Below are 19,194 nucleotides of genomic sequence, written 5' to 3'. Positions count from 1 at the left end.
AGCCACATAAGCATGGATATTTTACATCTGGAGAGGACTTAAGACGTATAGACTAACTTCCTCATTCCAGACACTGGGGAACTAAGGCCCAGAAAGGAAAACTGGTTTGTCCTTGTCGTGTACCTAATCGGTCGCTGAGCTGGGACTGAAACCCAGCCCTCTGTCTTCCAAGATCAGGTTCTTTCACTACATCAGGAAGTCTTGTGCTTTTTACAGCCCAAACCGTTTTCGGTTATTACTCCTACCTCGAGCAGCACCTGTCCTGCATTTCATGTTTGGCAAAAGTACTGTATCTGCCAAAGTACTTACATTAGTGAGTAATTAACTAGCTCCCCATTTTTATGAATCGAAAAACACAGACACACCAAACAGACTTTCTCATCAGGGTAAGGATCTAACCAAGATTAGCATCTCAGTAAAGAAACTCAAAGTATGACCTCGACTCAGGTTCTTTTGTTTGTTTGTTTTTAAAGTTTTTAAAGTCTTTATTGAATTTGTTACAATATTGCTTCTGTTTTATGCTTTGGTGTTTTGGCCGCCGGGCATGTGGGATCTTAGCTCCCTGACCAGGGATGAAACCCACACCCCCTGCATTGGAAGGCAAAGTCTGAACCACTGGACCGCCAGGGAAGTCCCTCAACTCCGGTTTTTTAAATGTCAAAAATAACAATTCTTCCTTGATATATTACCTTCAAAGACCCTTCAGGACTTGGACTTCTTAGAGAACCCAGGTTGGGAATTAGCATAAGGCATCATGCTGTCTGCTCCAAGGCACTCAGGATCGTCTGTGACCCCAGTGGACAGATTTTACTCTAGAAGAGTACCACCTAGACCGTATTCTGCGTCCTCTCACCCCTTCTCCCCCATCGTCCAGAGTTCCCATAGGATGTAAGGCAAATAATAGCCATGTTTATATGAACTGTTCAAGGATAGAGTGATTATACATATAACCCCACACCCTTTATGAATCAAATATGATTTTGAACCTAGTTGAGTTTAACAAAAAGATACTTTAGTTCAGTGACAGAAAGGAAAGTAGACTGAACTACCCTAACTCAAATATTTGCAAAAGAATACCACACATAAAAAATGTTTCTAACTGGTTAAGATTTCTCACATGCCCTGACACCAGACACAGCACAGATTTTTGATGGGCAAGATTTTCATTTCATGGGTCCCTTAGAAAATGATACACTGAAGGGAACTGGTTAAAGTGAAGAAGCTGCTTGTGGCCACTGGAGGTGCTTTGCCCCAAGGGGCCAGTATCTTGGCATACCTGTAACCCATCTGCAGTTCACCAGTGGAGAAACTCCAGATTAATATGAGTAATTGGAAGATTACTAAAAATCTCATGAGTATTTTAAGTGACGACAAGGGTGTCAATAAAATCCAATTTCTATTGCTGATTAAAATCTTGGGAGGAAAAAGAGCCAATGAAATGTACTTTTTTTTCTATGTAAATAGATACTTTTTTTTTTAGTTTTTCAAAACCAACAACTTTCTATTGACGTAGAGTTGATTTACATGTTGTATTAGTTTCAGGTGTACAGCAAAATGATTCAGTTATACATATATATGTCTATTCTTTTTCAGATTCTTTTCCATTATAGTTTATTACAAGATATTGAATATAGTTCCCTCTGCCATATAGTAGGTCCTTGTTGTTTATTTGGTTTATATATAGTAGTGTGTATCTGCTAATCCCAAACTCCTAATTTATCCCTACCCCCTTTCCCCTTTGGTCACCGTAAATTTGTTTTCTATGTCTGAGTCTATTTCTGTTTTGTAAATAAGTTCATTTGTATCATTTTTTTTAGATTGCACATACAAGTGATATCATATGATATTTGTCTTTCTCTGACTTACTTCACTTAGTGTCACAATCCTCTAGGTCCATCCATGTTGCTGCAATGTACTTTTAAAATTTAAATGAAAATCTTAATTTAGACTCACTCAGTTTAGCACCTTTCTAACTTGTCTGCAGTGTGACTTCATATCGTTCTTTGGTGACCAGCAGCGGTGAGGGTGTTTATTCCTCGGGAGGCATGCTCTGCTCTCAGCAGTACTTGCTACACTTACACTTGGATAAAAGCCTCTTGAGTTGCTCTTTCAGTCTGGAGGACACAATGAGAGAGGCGCTGGCCCTCGTGCCCAGTCACTAGGCAACGGGACAGGCAAGGAGCAGGGTCGGTCCAGAACTACCCTGCGTGTCTGCTCTGTTGTCCAAGCACGCGTGAGCCCGGGCCGGCCACAGCAGAGTCACATGGGCAGAAACGTGCCTGGCTCAGAGGAGCCAGCAGAGCACCCAGCCTCAGCCCTCCTGTTGATGAACTCAGAGGACTGGCCACTTTGCCCAGCCCGAGAGCTCAGTGGGGTCTGCGTTTTTGTGTGACCCCTCACCCTAATGAGAGGCAAAGATCCTGCCTCTTAGCCCTCCTCCTGTCTTCCCTGGAGAAGGGCTCGGTCCTCCTTAGCCAGGTTCGTACTCAAAGTCTCCCAGCTGATGGAGAGCACCGTTTGCACTTTAGGGAGGTGTGGGCATGCTCTGGGAGCGGCCTGGGCCACACACTGGAGACTGTTTCCCTTTGGGAAAGTGCTTGACGTCTGGACGCAGTAGAGAGGGAGGTCTGCAAGGGGCACTTGGGTTTCTCCAATTCAGGGCTGAACCATCCAAGGAAATTCTTATTGACTCTTACTGTCCTCAGCCCAGATGAGACAAACGAGGGCTTTTCATGGTAGAATTACCCAATTATTAGCCCTTGTTAGGGATGAGACCTCAGACTTTCCCACTGTATTACTATAGCAGAGTAGGACCCACATCAAATGTAATTAGATGTTGAAGTTCACTTTATCATAGAAAGAAGATAGTGATTATGCAAATGTGGGCTATGCTATTAGTATGGGTTTAGAAAATTGCATCCTTCTCTTCCACATTGGGTTGGCTTATGGCTACTAACTCTTGAACCTCCTGGAGACTCCAGTCTGATTAAGGTTTGCACAGACCAAACAGACACACTTCCTCCCTCCAGGAGCTTTGATTAGGCCCGGGTCTTCATTTCTAAACTGTGTTCCTTAGAGATGCCTTTGGGACTGCTGGATGGGGGTTGGTGGCAGGGTGTTGGATCGCAAGGTTTGTCTAGAGCAGCACCTCTTTATTTGTTGAATATGTTGGGCTGGTGGGCAAGCTTTTGTTTGAAGAAAGGATTTCAAGGCTAACAAAAGTTTTGGAAACCACTGCCCTAGACCAAAGGTTGTCGCTGTGAATGTCTATGTATATGTATTAAGTTCACAAATCCTTTCTATGTTCATTTTCTTTATTGGGTTTTTAAAAAATTATAAGTCAAACAATATGAGACATATAAGAAATAGGTTAAACATCTCCCCCTTACTCCCTTCCAGTTCTACCCTTTGAAGATAACCAGTACTGATAGGTTGATATGTATTGTCCCATACCTTTCTGTGTCTGTGCTGATATCCCTTAAAATGTTTCCATTGTGAAAAATTTCAAACATACAGAACAGTAGAGACAAGTGTAATTAACCCCTGTGTACTCATCCCCCAATTCCAATAATTATCAAAATTTTACATTTGCTTCATCTTTTTCTTATATTTTTTTGGATTTTTGCTTTGTTTTACAAGAATAGCATCATATTACACCTGTACTTGGCAACCTGCTTTTTACTTTATCTTAAAAATGTTTTCCTGATCAGCTCATTTACCACCTTCTTTCAATGGCTACATCGTTTTCCTTTGTAGATGTGAACCATCAATTACTCAATCATTATCCTATGCTTGGACATTCAGGCTGTTTCCAAAACTTTTTGCAATAAATTATAAATTTATTATAATAAATTAACTGCAATAAATGTCCTTGTACATAAGTATTTACATATTGGTGTATTTATTTCTGTAGGCTAGATTTCCAAAAATGGGATGGCAGGATCCTGTGCTATATATATTTTAAGTTTTATTCAACATGCTAAAGTATCTTCTCAGAAGATTGTAGATACACAACCTCCCACCAGCAACATATGTTATGCCCATTTCCTTATCTCTTCGACAGCCCTGGATGTGATTTCTCGTTAAAATTGTTACGAATCTTTTGTGTAAGGAGATGGCATAAAATCAATGTTTTACATATCTCTGCAAATGGATTATTTTTCTGCATTCATTTTGTAAATTATAGTTTTTTGATCATTATTTGGGGGAAGATAGCCAATAGGAGCATCTAGAATAGATAGAGGGCAAGGAGGAAATGTCTTTTGAAGACCAAACCACTGCTCTTTGTTCCCGTTTGCGCAGCGGAAAACGGGTGCTGGCCGCGTGGTACACATCTGCAATCTGCCGGAGGGAAGCTGCACGGAGAATGACGTCATTAACCTGGGGCTGCCCTTTGGAAAGGTCACTAATTACATCCTCATGAAGTCTACTAATCAGGTAGGTCTGGGCACTTTCACACTGGTATGTACCAGATAGACCACACATTGGTGGAGGGAAACTACATAATTTTTTTAAAAAGCAGCTGTTCATAACATAAAGGGGTAATACACAGCTGGCCTCCTGCTGGTACAGCACAGAGGTTTTCATTGATGATGGTGTTTTGTTTCCTCTTGTTTCCCCTGACCCTTCTTGTGATGGATCCAGGCCTTTGTGAGTTACCTAGAAGTGAGGATGTGCTTTGGAATGAGGTGCTCATTATCACAGAAAAGCTAGCAGGTCCCTAAAACAGAAATCCATGCACTTGAGTCTTTTCACTGTGTTACCCACCCCCTGAGCTAATGCCACTGTCTTTCTTACCTTCTGAGTTTCTCATCTCTGAGGGTATGGATTTTTGAGCCAGCCAACAACTGACGGGGAACAGGTTATTTTCACTGATCCTTGGTGTTAGCAACTGAGGTTCTTGGTTCTCAGAGCAGAAGAGTAGGTGGGAATTAATGGATGCCTGGTGAATCTACAGAACTAAGAACCCTTAACCTATGAGGATTGACTGAACCTTTGGGGGTTAATATGTTTGTCTTCATTTCTAAAGTCAAAGGGGGTAGTTTATACAGTGACTGGTCAGAAGTAACAATATTTAGTCTTTATTTTTAATAAATATTTTAACTTCAGGAATCAGGAACAGGCATAGGAGAAATTCTTTTCTTAATTAAGGCCTGAACTTTGGAGACTCAAAGCCACCTTGGATCATCAGTGGTCTTCCTCTGTCAACCTGGGCTTAGACTACCCATTTAGTCTCTTCATTCCTCCTTCTCAGAATTCTATTTTGGGCAAATTTCCAAAATTCAGCTTGCAACATGAATGCAGTGAGATTCACTGAATTTGTTTCATTCCCATGTGACCAGTGAGAGCTTGAGGTGCTAAAATGTTTGCATGAAGAAACAGGCACTTAGAGTCAGACAGAGAAAGATAAATACTGTATGATATCACTTATACTGTGGAATCTAAAATATACAAGAAACTAATGAATATAACATAAAAGAAGCAGACTCACAGATATAGAGAAAAAACTAGTGGTTACAAGTGGGGCAGGGGAAGGGGCAATATAGGGGTGGGCAAGTGGGAGGTACAAACTATTGGGTGTACAATAGGCTCAAGGATGTATTGTACAACACGGGAAATACAGCCAATATTTTGTAATAACTAAATGGAAAGTAACCTTTAAAAATTGTATAAAAATAAAAAATTTAAGAATATTTAAAAAAAAAAGAGGCACCTAGAAAGCTGAGTGGCGGAATTTGAAAGAACCCTGACTTTTTATTTTTTAAACATCTTTATTGGAGTATAATTGCTTTACAATGTTGTGTTAGTTTCTGCTGTATAACAAAGTGAATCAGCCATACATATACATATATCCCCATATCCCCTCCTTCTTGAGTCTCCCTCCCACCCTCCCTATCCCACCTCTCTAGGTGGTCACAAAGCACCAAGCTGATCTCCCAGTGCGATGCGGCTGCTTCCCACTAGCTATCTTTTTTACATTTGGTATATATGTCAATGCTACTCTCTCACTTCGTCCCAGCTTACCCTTCCCCCTCCCCATGTCCTCAAGTCCATTCTCTACCTCTGCGTCTTTATTCCTGTCCGGCCCCTAGGTTCATCAGAACCATTTTTTTTTTTCTAGATTCCATATATATGTGTTAGCATATGGTATTTGTTTTTCTCTTTTTGACTTACTTCTCTCTGTATGACAGACTCTAGGTCCATCCAGCTCACTACAAATAACTCAATTTCGTTTCTTTTTATGGCTGAGTAAAATTCCATTGTATATATGTGCCACATCTTTATCCATTCATCTGTCGATGGACACTTAGGTTGCTTCCATGTCCTGGCTAGTGTAAATAGTGCTGCAGTGAACACTGTGGTACATGACTCTTTTTGAATTATGGTTTTCTCAGGGTATATGCCCAGTAGTGGGATTGCTGGGTCCTATGGTAGTTCTATTTTTAGTTTTTTAAGGAACCTCCATACTGTTCTCCATAGTGGCTATACCAATTTACATTCCCACCAACAGTGCAGGAGGGTTCCCTTTTCTCCACACCCTCTCCAGCATTTATTGTTTGTAAACTTTTTGACGATGGCCATTCTGACAGGTGTGAGGTGATACCTCATTGTAGTTTTGATTTGCATTTCTCTAATGACTAGTGGTGTTGAGCATCCTTTCATGTGTTTGTTGGCAATCTGTATATCTTCTTTGGAGAAATGTCTATTTAGGTCTTCTGCCTATTTTTGGATTGGGTTGTTTGTTTTTTTGATATTGAGCTGCCTGAGCTGCTTGTATACTTGGGAGATTAATCCTTTGTCAGTTGCTTCATTTGCAAATATTTTCTCCCATTCTGAGGGTTATCTTTTCGTCTTGTTTATGGTTTCCTTTGCTGTGCAAAAGCTTTTAAGTTTCATTAGGTCCCATTTGTTTATTTTTGTTTTTATTTCCATTTCTCTAGGAGGTGAGTCAAAAAGGATCTTGCTGTGATTTATGTCATAGAGTGTTCTGCCTATGTTTGCCTCTAAGAGTTTGATAGTGTCTGGCCTTACATTTTGGTCTTTAATCCATTTTGAGTTTATTTTTGTGGATGGTGTTAGGGAGTGTTCTAATTTCATTCTTTTATATGTAGCTGTCCAGTTTTCCTAGCACCACTCATTGAAGAGACTGTCTTTTCTCCATTGTATACTCTTGCCTCCTTTATCAAAGATAAGGTGACCATATGCGTGTGGGTTTATCTCTGGGCTTTCTATCCTGTTCCATTGATCTATATTTCTATTTTTGTGCCAGTACCATACTATCTTGATTACTGTAGCTTTGTAGTATAGTTGAAGTCCAGGAGCCTGATTTCTCCCACTCCGTTTTTCTTTCTCTTTCTCTCTCTTTCTCTTTTCTTTTTCTTTGGCTATTCAGGGTCTTTTGTCTTTCCATACAAATTGTGAAATTTTTTGTTCTAGTTCTGTGAAAAATGCCATTGGTAGTTTGATGGGGATTGCATTGAGTCTGTAGATTGCTTTGGGTAGTATAGTCATTTTCACAATGTTGATTCTTTCAATCCAAGAACATGGTATATCTCTCCATCTGTTTGTATGGTCTTTAATTGCTTTCATTTGTGTCTTATAGTTTTCTGCATACAGGTCTTTTTTCTCCTTAGGTAGGTTTATTCCTAGGTATTTTATTCTTTTTGTTGCAATGGTAAATGGGAGTATTTCCTTAATTTGTCTTTCAGATTTTTCAGCATTAGTGTATAGGAATGCAAGAGACTTCTGTGCATTAATTTTGTATCCTGCTACTTTACCAAATTCATTGATTAGCTCTAGTAGTTTTCTGGTAGCATCTTTAGGATTCTCTATGTATAGTATCATGTTATCTGCAAACAATGACAGTTTTACTTCTTCTTTTCTGATTTGGATTCCTTTTATTTCTTTTTCTTCTCTGATTGCTGTGGCTAAAACTTCCAAAACTATGTTGAATAATAGCAGTGAGGGTGGGCAACCTTGTCTTGTTCCTGATCTTAGAGTAAAAGAACCCTCACTTTTTGGTTTCCCGGGCTTCTGGCATAGACTGTGACAGCACGGAGAAAGGCATGTCTGAAATTCAAAAGCACATGTGAGGGAAGGAGGGAGGATGAGCTTGTTAAGCCCATGCAGTTCAAGGAAATGGGAGATGAGGGCCCACAGCAAGGGCTCCCTTACCACAAACCATGTTTCCTTTTCAACACTGAGGGACCAGATCATTGCAGCATCAGTATAGTACAAATCCAACAAATCTAAGACAATAACAGTGACGAATCTGCCACAGTGGCTCCTGGGGTCAGCTGACAGGTGAGTCAAAACAGGCTATTTAGAAACTCCCTGTAGGCACTGACTGAGTGGAAAACCCGTTTCTTTGTAAGGGTTTTTATCAGAAAAGTTAAAGAGGAGAGATGCTGTGGAAACGTAACTGAGGGTCTCCTCTCTCTCCATCTTACAAAGACATGGCCTTCCTTCAAGCCTAGGGAGCCCCCTAGTTTTTTAGTGTATTTCTTTCTTTGCAAAGAAATTGAGAGCTCAGGTACCCAGGGCTTGTGTCTGTCTCCTGTCATCACCACCACCGAATAGCAAGTTTTTCAGGGATGAGCCCAAGGTCACTTGTGCAGCAGACTCACTCCCCCACACCCCCTTCCCTCGGGGGAACTGTGGGTTAATGGACCCTCCCATCCAGAGGGACTCCTGTGGCATGATGTAGCCCAGGATGGACATATGTAATGAAGAATAATGTTTGGTAACCAGGGGGATCAGGAGAGGGGCCATCTTATAATGAGCTCTTTTGCTGAAGTTAATAAATAAGTCTCTTTGAACAGATGGGATCAAAGAAAGTTCTTCCTTGTACTGAATTTTTTCCTTTTTATGGAGGTATAAAACACATACTCTAAAATGCACTCGTCTTAAATGTACTCCATTAATTTTTTACATGTGTACACCTATGTATTTGCTATGCAGGTCAAGATATAGAACATTTCCAGAACCCCAGAAGATTTCCTCTTTTCCCTTCCCAGTCAGTATCTCACCCCCAAGCCCGAGGGAAGCTCAGCTCTAACTTTTACCACCATCAGTTTGTTTTGCCTAATTCTTGAACTTCATATACATGGAGTCATACCTTGAACAGAATTTTCTTTAAGACCATTCAAGTCAAGTCCAATGTCTGTCCTTCCTTTCTTTCCTAGGCCTTTTTAGAGATGGCTTACACAGAGGCTGCCCAGGCCATGGTCCAGTATTACCAAGAAAAATCTGCCATGATCAATGGTGAGAAGTTGCTCATTCGGATGTCCAAGAGATACAAGGAATTGCAGCTGAAGGTAAAGCATTCTCTCCTTCATTCAGTCATTCAACAAGCAACAGCTAAGTGTCTCCTCCTTGTCAGCCACTTGCCTAAGTGCTGGTGGGAAGGAGAGCACAGGAAAAGATCCAAAAATTACCCACTGCCTTTGAGGATATCACATGGAAAGGCAAACCCATTATAACATGGCAAGAAAAGTGCTCATTGAGGTAAGTACAAGATGCAAAGGGGTGCTTGGGGCAAGGTGACTACCTACCTGGGACCCAAGGAGGATTTTAAGAGAAGTCTTGAAAGATGAAGAAAGAAGGGAAAGGTGGTTGCTTTTCAGAGGTGAGAGTTCCAAGCATAAACCCCTGAATGAAACCCAGACAGGTCTTCAGTAACTTTTTCTTCATCTGTCGCCCCCTTGATCTTTTATTCTCTCCTCCATCCTCTCTATGTTTATTGTCTTAAGCCCCATAGAAAGCCTTCTATGCAGCACATGACTGAGTTGGCCATTGTCCGAAATAAGGATTGAATTGAGGTAATTCCAAACAGGGCTTTTGTTTTCGTTTTAGCTTGCTCTACCATTCTCTTCTTTTTTGTTTTATCGTGAAGTATAACATACAGACAGAAAAGTGACTAATTTTGTATTGCACAGTTGAAAAAGTAATAATGGGTGAACTCCCATAAGTCCCACAAAACCACCACCAAAGTCAAGAAATAGGACACGGACAGCACCAAGAAGATTTGTAAGTCCCTTCTTGTGCTCAACCCCTCCCTCTCCAATCTCCTGACCCTGAGATAACCATTTCCTTGCTTTTCCTTATTATTCTACCCCCCTCTATGCCTTTTTTAACATTATAGTTTAGTTTTACCTATTTTTGAACTTTATGTGAATGGAATCATACTGTGTTCTTTCATTCAACGTTATGCCATCTATGTTGGGTGCATCTTTATTTTCATTGTTATATAAATTTCCATTGTGTGACTATAAATTTGTTTAGCCATTCCACTGTTGATGGACATTTGGGTTGTTCCAGTTTTAGGGTATTAGAGACATGGCTACTATGAACATTTTCAAACATGTTATCCCAGTACCCATGTACATGTGCGTATAACCAGGGAATGTACATAACTAGAAGTAGAATTGCTGGATCACAAGGCATGCTTACCCTCAACTGTACTAGATGATAGCATTCCTACTAGTAGTGTCTGAGAGTTTTCAATAGCTCACCTTCTTGCTAGCACTTTGTCTTGTCCAACTTTAAAATTTTTGCCTCTCTGGAGAGAGTGTAATGGTTTATCATGATTTTATTTTTTATTTTCTATATTAATTGAGGTTGAGCAGTTTTTCATGTGTTTGTTGGTTATTCCATCTAGGTCTTCTCCAGTGGGAAATTTCTTTTTAAGCCATTTGCCCATGCTTTTCTTTTGGATTGTATCTTCCTATTGGTTTGCAGGAGTTCTCTTGGCTGGAGCCATGAGTCCGTTTGGATTTATTGTATTTAGTGCCACATTTGTGGTTAAATCTAACTTCTTATTTTGTGCTTTCTACTGTCCTAGTTAATGGGATTTTCCAGTTGACTTCAGCTCATTCCATATTTAGTTAGGGTCCATTTTGTTCAAGGCTCACAGCTCTTAATCTGCCTTTAAGGTTCAAGTCAGAAGACAAAGCCTCAGTGGTTGTTTCTAGCTAGGACTAGCATTCTGACAAGTCTACAGATGTAGATCGTAATATGTCAACCAGTTGTCAAAGTCCTGATTCTGCTTTGCTTACATTATTGCTTCTGAAGTTCGTTTGTCAACAGTTCTGCTTCAGGCAGAACCTGGCACTTTTTTTTTCCAGCTCATGAAAGCCTGTTGCTTTTCTCAGACAAGTCAACGATCCCACCCCATTCTGTACCCAAAGTTCTTGTTCTCCTGGATTCTGCCCTGGGGCTTAGAATTGAATTACTGTACTGAATTCCCAGGGGAGCTTTGGTCTCCAAATGAGATGTTGTCATAAGGTTCTAATTAGGATTAACTGCAGTACTCTCCTTCTTAAAGTACCAAGGTGTTTGTAGTCCCTTATCAAGAGAGGTCCTTTGGGGTGGTGCCAAAACTGTGGGTTAAAGAGGTCAGATGGTCAAAGTTTGCATTCAGCAAATGTTCTGAGTGCTCACTGTGGGTGGGAACTGGGCCAGGCCCCACGGATTTGGAGGTAGCAAGTCTGGGGAGGTAGAACACATAACATAGAACCATCAACAGCTATGTGACCTACGCTAGATTGTAGAGTGCTAGGGCCAGCCTAGCCTCTATGCCTTCCCTCTTTGATGACCTTGGGCAAATTGCTTGACCTCTGTGAACCTCAGTTTCCAGATCAGTAAAGGACTATAACTTGTGTTCTTTGATTTTAAGCATTTTTTTTCATACATGGTCTCTCTGAGGCTCACAATCACTCTCCCCTATGAGGTGTGTAGGGTGGATAATAACAGTAATTAAAATAGTACAACAATAATAACAAGAATATATACCTTTAATTGAGTCCTGGGTCAAGTAATGTGCCAAGCACTTCAATACATTATCTACTGCAATCCTGGCGTCAGTACTGTCAGACAGGTATTATTATCTCAGTTTTACAGATGAGGAAACTGAGCCTCATAGAAGTTCAGTAACTTACCCAAGATCATAGTTACTGGAAGAGCCATGATTAAAACCTAGGACTGCTTTGGTTTTGCACTGTATTTGCATCTCTATATTGTGTTTTTATAATCTCTATTGTCCATGTGAAAAACAGAGAAATCAGGTAATTTGCTTACAGTCATCCAGTCAGTAAGCAGCAGAGATGGTATTCTGATAGAGCTTATCAAACTTCAGTGTGCGTACAAATCACTTATGGATCTCATTAAAATTTCTGAATCAGTAGGTCTGAGGCAGGGTGGTGATTCTGCGTTTCTCACAAGCTCCCAGGAGATGCTGTTGTTTCTGGTCCTCAGAGCACACTTTGAGTGGCTAGAAAACATTTTTCCTGACCTTTAGTAAGGATTTTCTGCTTCCCAAGCAGTCACACTGCCTCTATGTGCAGGCATCTCAAGGCATGTTTCCACTGCATAGAAATATGTGCCTTGTGGTCCCTATGTTGACCTGAATCAGCTAGAACTTTAGCATAATGGCTAAAGTAAAAAAAGGAATGTTTTCACTCATGTAACTAAAAAGACCAGGAGTAGCCCTGGCTGCAGGCAGGGCTGCTTTCAGGGCCCAAATGCTCTCATGAGGACTTGGTTTCTCTCCACTCTGCTTTCGGTTCGCTTGGCTTTGTCATTGGGGTCTCCCTGCGGTGGCCCCTGACAGCCCCCGGCTCTCTCCTCTAGGCGGCGCGATGGCTTCAGTGATTCCAGCAGCTCTGGCGCCTCAGCCTCCCATTTCCTTCACCAAGAGAAAGCTGGAGTTTTTCCTAGTAGCTCCCACAGAAGTCCTGAAAGTCATTCCAATCAGGCTAGCTTTGGACACGTGCTCTTCCCTGAGCCAGTCTCTGTGGCCATGCTGTGACTGGCCAGGCCTGTGTCACCTGCTATGTCCTGGGAGCAGGCTGCAGAAGAGAGGATGGTTCCTGGGGAGGCAGACAGCGAAGCACTGTATCCACATGTGTCACTGTATCCTCATGTGTCTCTGGGCCAAAGGGCTACCACATGGGGTCCCGCCAGGGCTTGCAGAGGTGGGGGACATTTTGATGGGTCTGTGTCCTGGAACTTTACCTTTTGCTCACCAGGCAAAGTGGAGGGAGAAGAAGGAGAGATTTTAAGGCATTTTCTCCTCTCCTCTCTTGAATATTTCCTCATGCCAGTAATCTTGTCTCACTCTTTGTGGCAGAGATTTTATTCCTCAGGGCGTTTGGGGCAGAAACTTTCACGTAATAGGTGTCCAACAAATGTGTGAAATGAATGAGAAAGAGAAAATCTGAAGGAACAGTAAAAAAGTGAGTGTTTTCCTGCCTGCAGACCTGCGTGACAAGATTGGTTATTCTATAGAGACTTCCCCAGAGTCACAGTGTCTTACCGGCAGAAGGGAACTTGGAATAGTTTAAATCTGTGTGTTCCAGTCACTCCATCAGAAAACTGTCAGGGGAGTTTTCAAGTCCTCTTGCCCAGATGTTCTCATTTAGTGGATTGGGGTGGGACTGAAGCTCCCAGGTGGTTTGGGGACAGCGGGCCTGGTTTCAGTGTCACTGGTAAGTTGCCAGCCCTCCTGGCCACAGAGATGGTCCCTGGCCCTGGGAAGCAGTCTTGTGAGTGGTCCATGATGCTCTTGGTTAGGAAGAATAAATCAGCAAATGATGATTGAGGGTCTTTTCCATATAACATGTGGTGCCGAGAGCTACAATGAATATGAGAATAGTCCTCACTTGGGGAAAGTTTGCTGTCTCACTTGTGATTATTTTCCCAATCACAGAACAGCCTCCTGGGGCCCCTGTCAGCCCAGCGCCCCCCGAAGTTCCTTCTGTTCAGGTCGCACGGCCCCGCTGAGGCAGGGAATGGGGTTATGGATCGCAGCCGTTAGTGGCACAGGGCCCCGCGTGGAATGAGCGCTCCACGATGACTGGCTGGAGCGATGGAGGGATGGGCTGACGAGAAAGGACATGACAGTCTACAAATACTATATGCTGGGGTTGGCGGAGGTAAACTGGGGAGATAAACAATTCTCGTGATTTCAACCTGAGTGCGTACGTATGGAGCTCCTAGAAGTTCAGTGGCAAAAGGCAGTGTGACTTGCTTGTGTAAAGAAGGGAGAGATTCCTGAGTAGGGCCTTGAAGGGTGAGGCAACTTAATGAAACAGAGAGGGGGTTTCTGGGCAGCAGTCGGGTGAGAAGAGATGTAGAGCCTGGAAAGCACACTCATGTCAGAAACAGTCAGGGCTGCTGGGACAGGATCTGGCTCTGACAAGTTCAGGGCTCATCTGGAAGGTTTCAGCATCTTCCTGGGACTCTGGAGACATGTAGAACAGCCGCGGAGGGGTCCGGAGGCACAAAACTCTCTGGCAGCTTCCTTTATGCTGGCCCAGCATCTGCCTCCCTCTGAGGGCACACTTTCCTGGGACTGTATGGGGCTTGGAAGCTCACCCTTGTCCTAAAGTAGCAAGATGTGTTGACCAAGAGCACTGTGGATGGTCCCCTGGGGGCTTGTTGACAGTGGAAATGGATTCACCGTGGGTGGCGGGGGGGGGGGGGTTCAATATACAATTCTGTCTACTTTTGTGTATGTTTGAAATGTTCTGCAATAAAAAGGTTCCCCCAAACATCATCGCAGGCCTACTCCGTTCTCTTCCGTTTCTACTCCCCTGCAGCGAGTACAGCTTTATTGTACCTGCCTCCTTTATACCTTTAACCACAGGATAACGAGGCCAGGCCTGAAGAGGAAGATGGGGAGGATTTTCTTAGAGTGAAAAGTTGATTCTGTTATTTGAAAATCTTTGGCCACTTCTGACTCCTTCTCAGATGGCAGCTGGCAGGGTGTTTGGGCCAGAGAGTGCCAACAATTTGGAATTATCACTTAAAAGAGAGACACTGACCTCTGGTCCTCAGAGGGGGGTCACAGTGCCTGTGACCGCCAGCCCCAGCGTATAGCATTTGCAGATCGTCATGTCCTTTCTCGTCAGCCCATCCCTCCATCTCTCCAGCCAGTCATCGTGGAGCGCTCATTCCCTGCCTCACTGGGGCCGTGTGACCTGAACAGAAGGAACTTCAGGGGGTGCTGGGCTGACAATGGCCCCAGGAGGCTGTTCTGTGATTGGGAAAATAAGGGGCAAGGAAATAGTTAAGCCCAGAAGAGGCTCTTCTAGCCCCCAAAGAACTCTGGATGCATCTCTTTGACCCCCAGGGGACCACATTGGGCCACTAGAGGGTGTTTCCATCTGTGGTGCTTGACTGGCTGCTCTGCCCTCATCAGGCGGCACCCGGAGGGGAAGGGTCCGAGGGGCTGCTGTCTGTGGTGGTGGAGATGCAGAAGGCACCATGAGCTCCTAGAACACCTCTGGCTCTGACCCTGGCCTGACCTGCCCGTCCCTGCAGGTCTTAACCCCACCACCCATGCTACCCCTGGGTAACCGGCAGAACCTCAGCTGCTCCCTGACCAGGCCCCCTCCTCTCACCCCAGGCTCTCCTGGATCTGGACTGGAAGGAACAGTCACGAGGATATGAGATTCCAGAGAGCAGAAGAAAAGTGTTGGGGACTCTGGGGACTCTTTTTTGCCACAGAAAGTCCCTGATCCAACCCCCTCAGGGAATTTGTGTGCTCTGAAAAGTCGCCATGGTACATTGTACCCAGCTTGGGGGCACATTCTTTAGCCTTCGCCTGTTCCAGCTTGGCAGGATGAGGACAGATTTGGGACTTGGGATGTGGCCTCCCCGGTGCCAGGAGATCTTATCACACGTCCCTGCACTGGATCCTGATGGCTCCCTCCGGCTTTCCCAAGCTGGCCCGCATGGAGGCAGTGCTGCAGTGGGTCTCCTGCAGACCAGCCATCCCAGGCGGGCCTCTCCCATGATGGTGCAGTAGGCAACTTCCACCTTGTGGCCCAAGGTGGGGAAGCAGAAGGAAGACCCACTCAGTGGAATCACCTCCACGTGAACCTTCTTGTTCTACCCACAGGTGGTGACCAACAACGCTGGTGGGAGGATAGATGGTCTCGGGTGGGGTGGAAGGAAGCATCCTGGGCAGTAGCCTTCTTCTCCGCCCAGGCCCACAGCCCCAGCTCTTTTGTTGCTTGGCCTTCGGTCTCTGCTTCTGGTCCAGTTTAAGCAGCTCAGGTGCTAGTTGACAGTGCAGGGCTTGGGTGATCTTGTTACTTGTAGGTGACACTTCCATGTGCTTACAGAGGGTCAACCTTTATAGCTACAGTCAGATGAAAGGGACCATTTGCCAAAAGTGTGAGGCTCCTTTCGGGTGGGTATCCTGACCAGTGCTCAGTTCCTGGGCCTTTTCTTGAACGGGGATTGACTACCTTCTTGACCTCCTCCTTCTTCACAACCACAGGGCTAGCGGTCACTTCCTTCTCTTTGACGTTCTCTCCTCTTGCATTTCGAGTTGACAAGAGATCCCTCCCTGGCTTGAACATTTTACATCCTTTCCCTAAGTCCGAGCTCTGACTTCTCCCCTGAACCCACAGGCAGCTCCTCCTTTATTCTCTCCTGAACTGTTTTCCCAGCCCGAGCTTCAATCTTAACAATAACACAGATAAGCAGCTGTGCACTCAGAGGACTACAGAATTCTAGTCCCAGCTAATCACAGAGCTCAATTCATATCTCTGGTCCTGGGTTTCACACCTATAAAATGAGATATTTGATGGTACCTAACATTTGTGTAGCTCTAAGATTTCATGATCCTTTGTTAAGTACGTAGGAAAAAAAATTGAGGATAAAAAGAGCAGTTGATTAAGTTTCTTAATAAAATTCTTTGTCAAAAGTTGACATCACCAGGCTTCCCTGGTGGCGCAGTGGTCGAGGGTCCGCCTGCCGATGCAGGGGACGCGGGTTCGTGCCCCGGTCCGGGAGGATCCCACATGCCGCAGAGCGGCTGGGCCCGTGAGCCATGGCCGCTGAGCCTGCGCGTCCGGAGCCTGTGCTCCACAATGGGAGAGGCCGCAACAGTGAGGGGCCCGCATACCGCAAAAAAAAAAAAAAAAAAGTTGACATCATAGACTGAGGGTTTTTAGGTCTTTTTTAACCTCAGTATTACTGAGATATAATTCACATACCATAAATTCAGCCTGTTCCATACACTTTAATTGGATGAATTTTGTGTAGTCTTTTGGAAAATGCTTCCATCCTTCTGTGCTCATGAATTTCTTTTTTTAATCATTTATTTTTTATTGTTTTGTTAATGTTTGGCCAGTGTGGGTTTAGGAAAGGGCTTGGGTTGGGATTTGGGAGCTGGCGTGGTCCTGTCCTGGCACAGTCATCCCATAGTAACTTCTGGGAAGGGCAGAGCCTTTGGGTGCCTGGCCTCCTCAGCTGGGAAGCCTGGCTCACAGCCTGCGCTGCCCACCTTGCAGATTTACGTTGAGCACCAAATGACCCCTGTGGATCCCCGCACTGAAGTCAAGAGTTGCAGGAAGCATGGGGCATAGAAAAGACCTTGGAGTTAAAATGCCTGTTGTCAGGTCCTGATTTTCTAATGATCTCTGTGACCTTGAATGTGTTCCTTAACACAGCACAACCCCAGGAGTCACCGTAGAACACAATGTGGCTGGCGGCTGGAACTGTGCCAGGCAGAACTCTGCCTCAATGACCTCTCTGGGTCTCAGTTTCCTCAGGTGTAAAATGTGGAGGCTGCATGTTAGTGATCTTCAAGTCTCTTTCCAAGTTATAATGCCTTCCTCCCTCCCGCCCTCTTTCCCTTCCTTCCTTTCACATTTTAGATATTTGCTTTTATTTGGAAGGAGGTGGGAGGTGGGTATTAACAAATGCTGCTTTTTCCCAGCATGTGGGTGGTGAGCCTCAGGCTCCTTCCTTCCCAGCTCAAGGGATGCCACGTGCCCTGGACCACGCAGCCCCACCACCATTCAGCATTATGGTCATACTCTTCATCCTCTGGATTAAACTTTTTCTTCCCCTAAAAAGGCACTTTCCCCCTTTGGTGGACAGGGCAATGAACCCAAGTCCTAGCTGCTTCCTTCTGGTGTTTGCAAGACCATCTCTGGTCTGATGGTGACCCCTCTGACTTTGCCTAGAAACCTGGGAAAGCCGTGGCTGCCATCATCCAGGACATCCATTCCCAGAGGGAGAGGGACATGTTCCGGGAAGCAGACAGGTGAGGCCCGGTCTCAGGTCTCAGGGCAGATTCTGCGTCATTGGAACATTCTCCCCTTTCTCTTTCTCAGGGGTATTTGAGTCACTCTGTGCTCTGCCCTTGCCTCTGCCCTGTCCATCAGCCTCTCTGGGCCCTATATTTCCATGTGCCTGATGGAACGCATCAGTCCAGTCCAGTGCTCAGGTTAAACCTCAGAAAAGTTCAAGATGCTAAGCTTCCCCTCAGCTGCGCCTCCTTTGTTGTCAAGGAGTATAGGAGGGGATCTGCTGATATACAGCTCTCAAGGGCAAATGTACACTCTGCTAAAACAGCCTGAAAGTGTGTCTGTGTGTTGTGTGTGTTGTGCATGTGTGTTTGGTGTGTGTTGTGGTTGTACTGTGTTTGTGGTGTGTTGTGTGTGTGTGTGTTTGGTGTGTGGTGTGTGGTTGTACTGTGTGTGTGTTGTGTTTGGTGTGTGTGTGTGTTTGTATTGTGTGTTGTGTGGTTGTATTGTGTATGTGGTGTGTTTGTGTGTGGTGTGTTCTGTGTGTGTTTAGTGTGTGTAGTGTGGCTGTATTGTGTGTGTGTTGTGTTTGGGGTGTGTGTGTTTGGTGTGTGTTGTGTGGTTGTATTGTGCGTGTGGTGTGTGTAGTGTGTTGTGTTTGGTGTGTGTGGTGTGTGGTTGTATTGTGTGGTGTGTGTGTTTGGTGTGTGTTGTGTTGTAGTGTGTGTGGTGTGTGTATGTGGTACATATGTGGGTGTATGTGTGTGGTGTGTATGTGTGGTGTGGGTGTATGTGTGGTGTGTGTGTCTTCTGTTTAGAGCCAGCCCTTGATTTTTCTTGAGCTGAATGTAGGTGTAGAAACATCCATGACCTGACCAGTCATTTACTCTGAACATCGAGTGCAGTCACATTTCCAACTCATTTCTCCCAGCTGAAGTTGTGACCCTGCCAAGCCCGGGCTACAAGTTCACCACTGTCACTGCCCTATGGAGACAGTCCCTGCAGAGGCCACTGTGGAAAAAGCAGGAGCGGCACCTGGCCGGCACATTCTGTGGCTCTTACCCAGGGCTGCCGCAGATGGCACCCTAACCTCGCTGCAGAGGGCCCGGCCCAGGCTGCTTCCCCAGTGGAGGTCAAGGCTGGTCCC

The 19,194-nt window shown here is 44.5% G+C and overlaps 1 protein-coding gene across 4 annotated transcripts in view; it reads left to right on the top strand.

Moving 5' to 3' along the window:
* RBM20 (RNA binding motif protein 20) overlaps positions 1-19,194 on the top strand; it is a 219,800-nt gene that overhangs the window by 168,855 nt on the left and 31,751 nt on the right. For all 4 annotated transcript variants that reach the window (XM_079899753.1, XM_079899755.1, XM_079899752.1 and 1 more), the window contains exons 6-8: positions 4,303-4,437; positions 9,186-9,317; positions 17,985-18,064. In XM_079899753.1, coding sequence (XP_079755879.1) covers positions 4,303-4,437; positions 9,186-9,317; positions 17,985-18,064 — 347 coding nt within the window. The remainder of the gene's footprint in view (positions 1-4,302; positions 4,438-9,185; positions 9,318-17,984; positions 18,065-19,194) is intronic.

The sequence above is a fragment of the Stenella coeruleoalba genome (genome assembly GCF_951394435.1).
Source record: "Stenella coeruleoalba genome assembly, chromosome: 16".
Taxonomy (NCBI): domain Eukaryota; kingdom Metazoa; phylum Chordata; class Mammalia; order Artiodactyla; family Delphinidae; genus Stenella; species Stenella coeruleoalba.
Note: the sequence above shows the minus strand (reverse complement) of the source record. Positions and strands in the feature narration are given on the sequence as shown.